Below are 12,132 nucleotides of genomic sequence, written 5' to 3'. Positions count from 1 at the left end.
AGGCATTTTACATAAGAAAGATGATAAAATTAAGGCATAAGAAGGTAAAATTGATGAAATTTAGTTAAGTGGGCTAAATATTGGAGAACTTCCTTTGCTAACTAATTGGAGCAAATTTCTCTTGCATTGCTCCCTTCTAGTAGCGAAAGTTACTTCCATTGCTCCCCTATAGGAGCAAACCTCCTCCATTGGCACTCAAAAAGTCCGAAATTCTTCTTTAGTATGATAGGGAGTGTATTGATTCAATTAATTTTGTTATTTCATCAATATGATTCAAAATGTCTTATTTTCCAGGTTCCAGGTTTGATTGAAGAATCAAATTTGGGAGTGAGGAAGCACATTCAAGATTACACCAACATGGAACACAACACAAGGCAAGCATGACATTCAAGAGGAAGGATTTCACAAGCAAGTACAAAGGTATCAAGGAAGGTGATTATACAAGAAGCATTCACTTATACAAGAACACGATCCACACATCCAAGGATGTTGATGAACGAATCAACAGCATGAAGGGAATCACAAAGAAAGAATTTCAAAGGAGTGAAGAAGCAATAATGACATCAAGGGTTCATTCCAAAGCAATATCAAGATTAAAAACTAAGAGGGAGTCAACATCTACACCTTGCACCTTCATGGCTTTCAGCATTGAGATATTCCAGAAGATAGTTTCAGAAGAGTTAATCAAAGTTAGAAGATCATCTTGAACAACATGATATAATTTGAAAACACGCCTTCATCATCGTCACTGTTGAATAAGTGACTAACGTTGAGTATCAAGGGATATTGCTTGTGATGAGATGTGAGGTCTACACAAACAAGTTGAGGAGGCATCCTAGTCACCACTCATCAAATCAAGGAGTTCCACATCAACATATCCAGATGCAATGCACTTGACTCATCCATGAGGGCACAAACTCCAACGTACCTACCCCTATTTTCTATTGGTTCACATTCAACATTGAACCTAAATGTAATTTTCTCATTGGCCAGACGGAGTTGTTTTAACAAACCCTAATTAGGGTTTCATTGTTAAACCTTGGCCATTGATCTAAAACAATCCTTGCCACCCATTGTAATGAGCTCTCTATAAAAGGCTCAAACTCTTCATTTTTAAAGGTTAATAGAAGAGAGAATAGTTAGTAGTTCGATAGCAAATAGCAGCTAGAGTAGAATAGGAGGAGAAGGCAGAAATTGTTGTCAAAGTTGTAAATAAACTGCCTTTTTATTGAAGTTGTGGTGGAATGTGTTGTTTCTTTTACACTTGCATAATTTCTTGTTGGATCTTCACATTAGCTAATGATAATTAGGTGGATGAAAGAACATTGTGTATGATTTATGGAGAAACTCCTAATCCATACCACTAGCCTCTTGTTGATTGTAAGTGTGCCTTGCGTGGTCGACTGGAATACTTGAATAAGCTTAAGTTCATTTTTTATTCAGCCATTTATATGCATTCAATTGATGGTGTCTATGCTTGATAATGATTTGAAAATCATCTAATTTCCTTAGAAGATTGCACTAAGCTTTGTGGAGTTGTTGCTTTGCATGTCACAAAGCAAGGCTTAGTCGAGTTTCACCAAAAATTGTCTGTCGTTTTGACATTCTTAGACTTCCCAAACCTATCTTTTGCCCTTTTTTATTCTACAAGCAAGTAGATAGAATCTAAGTTCCAACAATTCAAACATTCATGTATAACGTAAGACCCCTTGAAGAAACAGCAATCACAACGACCAACTGTGCTTATCCACACGTCGTGGCCCGAGTCACTTTGATCAAGAGAGGATAAGATACTTTTGGGTATTTTATTTTGTATTCGCATGTGCCTAAAAAACACATCAACAACACCAAACACCTAGAGTGTGTTGTTATTTGTGGCATATAGGAATCTAGATAGCAATTTTGCCATTGAATGTCATCCAAAGCATATAAAGAAATCAAATAAACCTCTAAATAAGACTTTGGACATTATTGCCATGGTTATTTATTTTTGAAACCTTTACTAGATATCACTTTGTTCAACCCTCATTTCATTCAAAGAAAGAAAACAGAAAATTAAATAAGAGAAGCCTTGAAGATAAACATATTACTTCTTCATAAATTAGTGCCAATCCAAATGTAAACAATAATATAGAACCAAAAAGCAACTATATCTTGGCTCATAACCAAACTTTCCACACTTTCACTTTGTAATATCCCCTTTTTTGAAATAGGATTTAATAATAAATAAAATTAAAATATAAAATAATAAAAATGAATTGAAGAGTTGTGACACCCTCAAACATCAGATATAAGAGGGAGAAGAGTTCATTAGAAAGGGGAAATGGAGAAAGGAAGAAAGAATGGAGCATGTGAATCAAGAAATGGTTTGTAGAAGAAAAAAGGAATGGAAGAAAATAAGGAAGTGAATCCTTCAAAAGGCAAAAATTATGAATGGCTGTGCTCTTTCAAAGGGTGAAATTTGTTAAAGGTTGTGACTCTTTCAAAAGGAATTAATGATGAAGAGTTGTACTTTTTCAAAGAGTGGTAATGGTAAAAGGGCATGACTCTTGCAAAGGGAAAACATGATGAAGAGGTGTCACTTCTTCCTCACATTGGAAGATATAAAGGGGACAAGGTTTCATTTGAGGAGGACATCCAAGGGAGATCCATTTGGAAAATAATTTATTATTCTCAAAAGGCAGTGATGGAGAGTGGTGACTTAAGTCTTATGAAAGGTGGTGACCCTTTCACCAATGAAGTATAAAAGAGATCATTCCAATCATTCAAGGATTATTTATCAATCATCACCCATGAATCACAAAAGCAATCATCAATTATCAAATCAAGCAAACAATCAATAAGCAAACTACTCTATCAAAGAAGCATTCATTCAATCGAGCCAACGTTGATATTTTCATCACTCATCAATCATCTAATCAACAATCACTTAATCATCACTCACCAATACCTCAAACCATACAATCAAAGTAGTTCATTCAATCAATCAAGATCAGTTTTTATATATATGATCTGCACTCAAGGAAAGCAGACATTTGAATTAAGCAAAGGATTTGGTATGAAAATGTGGTTAAGTCTATTGTCTATCATATCTCTTATGAACATTTGATTTATTTATTAATTTGAATTATCAATCTATCTACATGCTTACAGTTAAAAAATTAATCAATTTATCATCCTACTCACAACCATACATGTGATTAGTAAGGAAACAAGTTAGGGAGAGGCAATAGACCAGTGCCCACAATGTAAGTAGACATTCCCAAGTTGGATGGACTGGAGGTCCTGCCACTTGTGGGCCAAGGAGTTGAATTGTCTTAGTTGGATGTTCCACACCCTTGGGATTAGTTGTGGTGAACAATTTCCGGGCACCCTCTCTTGCTTTCCCCTCCAATGTTTAAGTAGACATTCCCACGTTGGATGGACTGGAGTTCCTGCCACTTGTGGGCCAAGGAGTTGAATTGTCTTAGTTGGATGTTCCACACCCTTGGGATTAGTTGTGGTGAACAATTTCTGGGCACCCTCTCGTGCTTTCCCCTCCAATGTTTAATATGGAGGATTGTTGGAAGTGAAACTATAGAATGGATCCAAATAGGTGGTGATGTCTATCATTTCAATCATGTTAATTGTTTATTTACTTTTAAGTTCTATAGCAATTATATGATTTAGTTATAGAATACTATTTGTAAACAATTTGTATTGTTGAAATTGTTGCTTTTGGACAAAAATCAGGTATACCCAAATAGGGGACATTACACACTTCTCTGAGAGACTTTACAATTAGCTTGATCTTATGTAACCAATGCATTAGTTTAGATTTCAAGTTTCAAACAAATTCAAAAGCTTGCGATTCACTTGTTATAGTTCTTAAGACTCGGGTTATCTACAAACATTTCCCCGAATTTGACATCCCTAACACGTGAGATTGATAGAAATCTAATTAGCATTTTGGCAAACAACACACTAAATTGTTAAATATAATTTGTAAAATTATAGAATGCAAAAAAAAATCTACTATAAGATTGCAAACATACATTATTTAAATATTTTTATATTTAATAAAAACCAAATAGAAAAATGCATATGTGCATATAAGAAAAAAAGGAAGGTTATGCGCATGTACATATAGATTGGCATACAGAGATTTCTTTCAAATAAATGATGCAAAAGATACAGATTAGATATTCATGATAGCAAAAAGTATAAAAAGGAAGCTCCTTACCGTATCACCATCCTGCACATACCAATGAAGCCTTTCAACCACCTGTATCAATTAGATTAAGTTAATGGTCCTCCATAAATATTAAAAAACAACGTATCACTCTTGGAAATATAATTAAACAACTTGATGCCCAAAAGATTTAACAAAGAAACGTGTATCATGTTGCTTTTAGAATGACTCATGTGTTCTCTAATGCAATCTTTGACTATATGAATTGAAATTGCTTCTCAAGATATTCAATCACACAGCAATGAATTAAAATGTATTTTTTTCATGCATGCGTACCCCTTTAGTCAGTTATGCTACACCAGAACCAGAGACCCCATAAGTAATCGGAGATACCCCATAAGTAATCGGAGATGAATTGCCATATCTGACTGTGTCCCAATGATAAAGAGAATTCAGTATATAAGTGAGCTAATGCTGGTTAGAGTATCTATGAGTGGAGAATTGTCATGCCCCCGATCTAACATCAGATGAACAGCAAACTGTAATATGAAATTGTCTTACGCACCTATCTCAGTAGTTGCGGATGTTACACAATAAACAGCAACTGTTTTAAGGATCTACCCTCTCCCCTATGGTGCAGCAATCTCATTCATAATTATTAATTAGTTTATAAGGATTAAAGAGGAACAGTTCAAATAGGATGAAACAAAGCATCTCTTAGCTAGGGCGGATTATGAAGAGGCAGTGATCAGCCATTAAGAGGAATCTCTCTCACAACCATAGAAAAGATCATACCTTGCCAGCAGCAAACGAAGGATATAAAGGATCATTCCAGCATCCAAGAGCAATGATCAAACAGGATCAGATTGGATTTAAGGCAGTCATATTCAGGCATACAGAAATTTAATATTATAACTGTGATTTGGGCAAAAACTAGGGCATTTACAAAAGGGGACATTACAAGTGGTATCAGAGAATTGTTCCTACTAGCCTGAGGGACGAACAATAGTTGATGCAACTTAGTCAAAGGGTTTTAAGGGCTATAGAAAGGGAAAAGAAGAAAATTGCAACACAAGACAACACAAGGGGGGAACAAATGGAACATGAATTGCGCACTTTTATTGAGAAAAATGAACAAATAACTCAATCCCTTCCTCAAACCCTACAGAATATAAACACCACCATGAATACTTTTAGATCTAACCGAAGAAATGAGAGAGATGTCACTCCTAGCCAATCCGAAAGTGACAATAGAACTACATTAAGATTAACCCCAGAAACAACTCAGCCTCCCTTCTTAACTAGGGAAAGGTCATCAAGGAAATATGAGGAGATAAACACACCCAATCCTAATTTGAATGAACATAATCAAGCATATGCAAAGCTTGACCCAAAAGTCAAGAGGAGCATCCCCTTCACGGTATATTATGAGGCTGGAACAAAGAGGATTCATAGAAGGGGAAGAATCAATCTGATCAAGATTTACAACAGAGAGTAAGAAAATTGACCATTCCTAACTTTAAAAGGTCGGGAAAAAACCCCCCCAAGCATGGATCCAAAAACTCGATACCTACTTGACAATTAGCCCAATGATAGAGGAAGATGCACAGTTTCCATATTGCATCTAGAAGGGGTCGATCATGATTAGTGGCACCATGGATTAATCACCCCAAACCATCGAAGCCAACAGACCTATAATGCCTTCAAGGAAAAACTCATTGAGAGGTTTGACCAAAAACATCCCCAAAGAACCTTCAAAGAGTTAACAAGAATAAGGCAAGAAGGAACCCTCAGAGATTTTATGACACAGTTCCAAAGACTGAGAGTCGTGGTACTTGAAATATCTGAGGAAAGGCTCACCTACCTATTTTTAGAGGGATTGTCTGATACCACTAGTGGCTCGATAAGCGCCTTGGTCCCTACCACACTCCAAGAACTAATCCTAAAAGCCATAGTATTAAGACTCGTGGGACTCACCACGGACTCGCGAATCCATTGGCGGGCCGAGTCAACTCGCCAAGGACTCACAAGCCGAGTCTTGGTGAGTCTTAACAAAAGACTCATGGACTCGCACAAGTTTTTTACACGGACTCACAAGTTGTTTACAGAGACTCACATCGCCCAGCCACGTTTTAAAGTGGTTTTTTTTTTCATTTTCACTCATTTTGCATTCTTACTTGCTGAAAACAGATTTGTAGGGTTTGAAGGAGGAGAGGAAACACGTCAAAAAATTATCTAAATTTTTTTTTTCAAGTCAGTCTCATTCTCTTCATCGGAATATATACATGAAATATAACATTTAAGCATAAAGCACATTTATATTTCTTATATTAATTTCATGTATATATTAGCAGGATGTTTGAGAGTGGTTTCAATCTCTAGTAGTTATAATGCAAATTCTAGGTTTTAGAAGATCTTTTAAATTGTCAGACTTCAAATTTCAGTAATCAATAGGCCCCTATTAGCATTCTCTTGCTCTCTCTATCTCACTCACTTTATCTGCCCCAAATTTTAGACCAATCTATCTCCCTACCACTCTTCCTCTATCCCCTCTCTCTACCACTCTCTATCTCACTCTCTCCTCTCTCCCCCAAGATCTAGACCTATCTCTCTACCCCTCTCTCTCTCTCACCCTTAGACCCTAGCAAGTGGTGCTACCCTCAACCTAATTTTGGCGAGCAAGAGAAGCCACATTGGACTCCTTGAACTAGACCCTCTAGTTCTATCTCTCCCTTGGTTTTTAATAGAGCTAGGAAGAGGAAGATGTAATCTTCTCTTTAGTTTGTTCGTTGTTGTTTTTCACATTTGGACATATCATTATATGTAATTTTGTAAACATTTATAAACTTATATTGCTATTATACATTTTAAAGTTTGAAACTATGAGTATGAATGATGAAATTTCAAATATTAAGTGTTTGAAGATCATATGACTGTTATGACGTGTAATGTTTCAATTATGGCTCTTATGTTCTCTAAATGCATTAATTTCTTTATGTTTTTTTTGTAAAACTACAGTTTTTATTTTTGTCAAGTCCTTTTGCAAGTCTTTCACGAGTCTGAGTCCGAGTCCAATTTTTTGGTTTGCCGAGTTTGTGGCGAGTCCGAGTATTAAAACTTTGCTAAAAGCTACTCGGCTTGATAATGCCAAAGCAAAGGAAAAAGATCACTCCAATAAGATGACACCAAGAGATAAGCACTTCTATGGAAAGCCCAAGCGCAAGAGAGCATTCCTTTCTAATGACAACCGAGAAGAACTTTGAAAGAAAGGTCTATGTTTTGATTGCAAGAGAAAATGGGTACGCGGGCACACTTGTAAACAAGAAAGAAGCCAAGATAAAAAGTTGTGTTTTAAGTGCGCAACGATACATGGAAGCATGGACATTTTTGCAATCAAAGGGAACTTAGAAGGAAAAACTTGTGCTATAGTTGCAAAAAGAATTGAGAACCAGGACATGTATGCAAGAAAAGAAGCCAAGCCCATGATATTGAGAATGACAGGAAAAGAAATGAAGGAAAAGAAGACCCAAACAAAAGAATGAGATACAATGCAGAGGATGAGGAATGTAAAACCTTGGCTTCCATCTCAAGAGCATCCAAACATCAACCTTTTAGAATTCGAGGAGTTATTAAGGGGCAAAAAGTAACAGCCCTTGTAGATAATGGAGCCACCCACAATTTTATCAATGAAAACTTGGCTGCAAAACTAAAGCTAGATGCAAAAGGCAATTCGAAGAGTTATTAAGGGGCAAAAAGTAACAATCCTTGTAGATAATGGAGCCACCCACAATTTTAGCAATGAAAATTTGGCTGCAAAACTAAAGCTAGATGCAAAAGGCTTTAAAGGCTTTAAGGTAACCTTGGCTAACGGGTCTACTACCCCATGCACAAAGAAAATCTCCCAACTAAACATCACTTGGGGTAAACATCCAATAAAAGACAAATTTTACATTGTAAATATGGGGAGGATAGTGATGTTATTTTGGGTAACCCATGGCTACACTCATTGGGCTGGTACATCCTAGACTTCCCAAAATTAGAGATATGTTTTGAACATAACGAGGAAATGGTACTTAAAGGAGGACTATCCAATGGGTCCCCTAGGGTGGTCTCATCTAAAAAGATGGTGAAAATCCTTAAGCACGAACAAGTAGAATGGGTTGCCCAATGCTTTAACCCTAAATAAATCCTCCACCAGAGAAAAATCAATTCATGTTGACATCCAACCACTATTGAACAAACATAAGAGGGTTTTTAGTGACATCCCCCAAGGACTTCCACCAAAAAGAGGCTTTGAACATTCTATTGAGTTAGAGTAAGGGGCAAAACCTGTTTTTACCACTACTTACTGCCATCCTCGTAAATCCAAAAAAGGATTGAAAAAGCAATAAAAGAATATCAAACCAAGCTCTAGCCCTTTTGCCTAATAACTTGTACTTTCAAAAAAAAAAAAAAGATGGCACAATGAGAATGTGCATTGATTATAGGGAACTAAACAACAAAGCAATAAAAAACCAATACCCCATTCCCGAAGTCGATGAGCTAATTGATGAGCTTCACAAGGCAATCTACTTATCAATAATTTACCTACGATCAAGGTATTACCAAATCACACTAAGGAATATATACCCAAAACAGCCTTTGCATGCCATTATGGTCATTTTGAATTTCTTGTCCTACCCTTTGGGCTAACCAACAATCCAACCACTTTCCAATCTTGTATGAACTACATAGATGAAATGTTGGGAATACGTGAGCAACATTCACTATTCGCCAAACTATCCAAATGCGAATATAGGATGGAAAAATTTGTACATAGGTCACAAAATCAGTGCTTGAGTAAAGATGGATGAAGAGAAGATTAAGGCCATAAGAAGATGGTCAAAACCAAGAACTTTAACACACCTCGAAGGTTTCTTGGAACTTAGCAACTATTATCAAAATTTGTCAAAGGTTTCTCAAAGTTGACTACACAAGAAAGGAGCATCTTCTTGGAACGAAGAAGCACAAGGAGCGTTTGAAAGACTTAAGCAAGTAATGAGTTCCTGCCCCATTCTGGCAATACCAGACTTCTCTTCACCTTTTGAATTATATTGTGATGCTTCTGGGGAAGGAATTGGGGCCGTGTTAATGCAAGACAAACACCTCATAGCTTTCAAAGGTGGAAACTCAAAGAAGCATAGAGAACCTATTTTGTCTCCGACAAAGAACTACTAGCAATCATGCATGCCCTAACAAAGTTCAGACAATACCTAACCTGTGGGAGATTTGTAGTGAAAACTAACCATAGCAGTCTAAGGTTCTTTCTAAACCATAAGGACTTGAACAGTGGTTCAACCGTTTCATTCACCATGGCTGCTAAAAGATGGAAAACAGCATTTTCATTTTGTTTTTGACCTTTTCATGTGCCTTTGGTCAGAGGGCACACGTGGGAGACGGCCAGAAACCTGGCATGAGACAGGAAAACAATGGGAGACATGGAATTGAAGTCTCCAGACAAAATTGAAGACTCAGGAAGCATGGGAAGTCTTTGTGACACGTCTCAGGGGAGCCAAGACGCATCTCTGGGTTACAGAGAATAAATCAGATTCACAACCCAAAGTGATGCACCTATAAGAAAAATCAAATGGTTTGTTCTCAACTTGTTAATCGTTAGTGTGTCTATGGCATAGAGGAGACATGAAATGCACAATAGTTGAATGTTTAAATTGCATTAGCTACCACATCCTATTCTGGGTATGTCATACAAGCTACTGGGTAAATATGACAGAAGAGATACCCCAGTCATAATTTACCAACCAAAAATAAATAAAATGCATCCAAAACCAGTCAAGTCAAACTTCAACTTATGTCACAATTGCTATTAGAGCAGTATGAATGCAAACATGGACATATGCTATTTATCAGATCAGTGCCACTCAACATTACAGAATTCAAAAAGATCATGCATCAGCCCATTCAATTCGAATAAGTTGATATGATGAAAACTTATAACGAATTACTTGTTGATAGTTTATATCTGGAATTATAGTTTATACGTATGTTTCCCATTCCAAAAATTACTTAATTAATTAGGTTTTGTTACAGTAATAAGCCCTCAGCGTATGTACATGTTTAACAATGATACCCCTGAAAAATTCAGCATTCCTGAATAAGACATGTTATCTCAACTCTTTACACCATTTGAATTATTTTACAAGCAATGTTGCTTGACTTTATGTCAAGCTGTTATCAAAAGCTTAGATAAGGATCTAGGGTGCCATAGCAAGTGAGCATTTCCATCAATTCAATGTTTACAGCAAATCCAGAAAAGCTATCAAAAACCCAAAGGTACAATACCACATTTTTCACTCAAAAACTCAATGGCTAGTGTTCCCTTTCCCCAATAAATGCTAATAGTGTTGACAACTGTACAAGGAAATGCAGAACAATATCAAACAGATGAGTACAGATAACAAACTAAAATACCTCATTCAGCTTCTCAATTTTGGTAAAATGCCGACCATATGATGTATAGCGCATCCCATGTAGAAATGGTGCCAAATAAACTTTTAATTTGTTCTGCACAATTTTTAAATAATGAGCATGGTCTCCACATGTCATTCATAGCTTAGAGCAGACCAAACATAAATATTGTACACTTTTGGAAAAAAGACTAAAATATCCTGGCTGTCTTTTCACTTTGATGGAAGAGAAGAAAATTTTCCTAATTTGTTTGGCTTGGTATTAAACAAAAGGTCCTTTATCACAAGCTATTAAGAAATAAGTAGAAAACAATAAAAAAGTGGAATTCCAATATCTAATTGCAATGCACGCATCCTACATACCATGACAGGAAAATGCCAAAATCTTGAAATGTTAAATAATTCTATACTTTGATTTACTACTCCAAATCTTACCCTCCATTTCATCATGTGGTGGAGTATATCAGCTCCACAAACAGCTTTGGCATCATCAATATTGCCACCTTCTTCAAGCTTTCTCAAAGCTGTGCGAACAGCCTGCATAAAGCCAAAAGCTTAAATTGAGGCAATCATACATCAAATGGAGATTAATGATCATGGGAATAGATGCCTAAATGACTGATCTTACTTTATTTGAAGTAACCGCAAACATACCTCCACAGCTCCCTCTACCTTTCCTTGAGTTATAGATTTATCCAGATTCCTCATGTTGTAATTCGTGTGCGTTGATGGTACTTGATGCTTTTTATATACACCATCCAGACTTATCCCAGATGTTGATCTCTTAATGATATCCATGATTCTGTCAGACAAAACATAAACTGGCTGAGCACACCAATTGAAACAATTATTTGATAAAAAACCCCACACATATAAATTGTTAGAAAGACTAAGTTTACAAGCACTCACGTTATTTTAATGTCATTTTCTACAAAAGTGGGTAGAACAACAGCAGGTTTCTTCTGATCTTGTTTAGAAGAAGTTAATCCCTGGGCTGTTTTATTCTTATTCAAATCATAATTATTTGATTTACTCTGTTTAAGACCCAGACTCTTCTTCATCTCCAAGTTAGCATGTTTATCCTCCTTCACTGTAGAATATATATCCACCTCCTTCATTGCTTTCTTAGGCAACTCAGGCACACCACGAACCTTTGGAAGTATGCCAGTAGATGTAATCTTTTCTTTCTTTACAGATGGTTTTGGAGATGCTCTTTCTTTGATAGATTCCAAGGCAAATTTTTCACTAGTAGAAGATGGTGACTTCATTTTCTTTTTACCAACAGTCTTTCCCACACCAGATTCAGGAGATATAACATGATTTCTTTTCACAATTTTATCAGCAGAAGGCACCTCTGGATATATGATGTGGTTCCTTTTTGGTGTTGCTAATTCTTGATCAATTTTATGTTTCCTGTAGCAAGAGGCAAATGTTGCAGAGTTATACTATAAAATGTAAGTCATTTCCAAGGGCAGTAACTCCTGCACAATTTCTACA

General features: G+C 36.3%; 1 protein-coding gene across 5 annotated transcripts in view; it reads right to left on the bottom strand.

Moving 5' to 3' along the window:
* Positions 1-12,132, bottom strand: part of LOC131055051 (protein ENHANCED DOWNY MILDEW 2) — a 55,580-nt gene that overhangs the window by 33,407 nt on the left and 10,041 nt on the right. For all 5 annotated transcript variants that reach the window (XM_059221548.1, XM_059221549.1, XM_057989664.2 and 2 more), the window contains 5 exons: positions 11,545-12,048; positions 11,290-11,437; positions 11,071-11,172; positions 10,640-10,732; positions 4,223-4,264 (listed from right to left, as the gene is read on the bottom strand). In XM_059221548.1, the coding sequence (XP_059077531.1) occupies positions 4,223-4,264; positions 10,640-10,732; positions 11,071-11,172; positions 11,290-11,437; positions 11,545-12,048 (889 nt within the window). The remainder of the gene's footprint in view (positions 1-4,222; positions 4,265-10,639; positions 10,733-11,070; positions 11,173-11,289; positions 11,438-11,544; positions 12,049-12,132) is intronic.

The sequence above is a fragment of the Cryptomeria japonica genome, chromosome 5, assembly GCF_030272615.1.
Source record: "Cryptomeria japonica chromosome 5, Sugi_1.0, whole genome shotgun sequence".
Classification (NCBI taxonomy): Eukaryota; Viridiplantae; Streptophyta; class Pinopsida; order Cupressales; family Cupressaceae; genus Cryptomeria; species Cryptomeria japonica.
The sequence above is the reverse complement of the archived record's forward strand: the minus strand, read 5'-3'. Positions and strand labels throughout refer to the sequence as shown.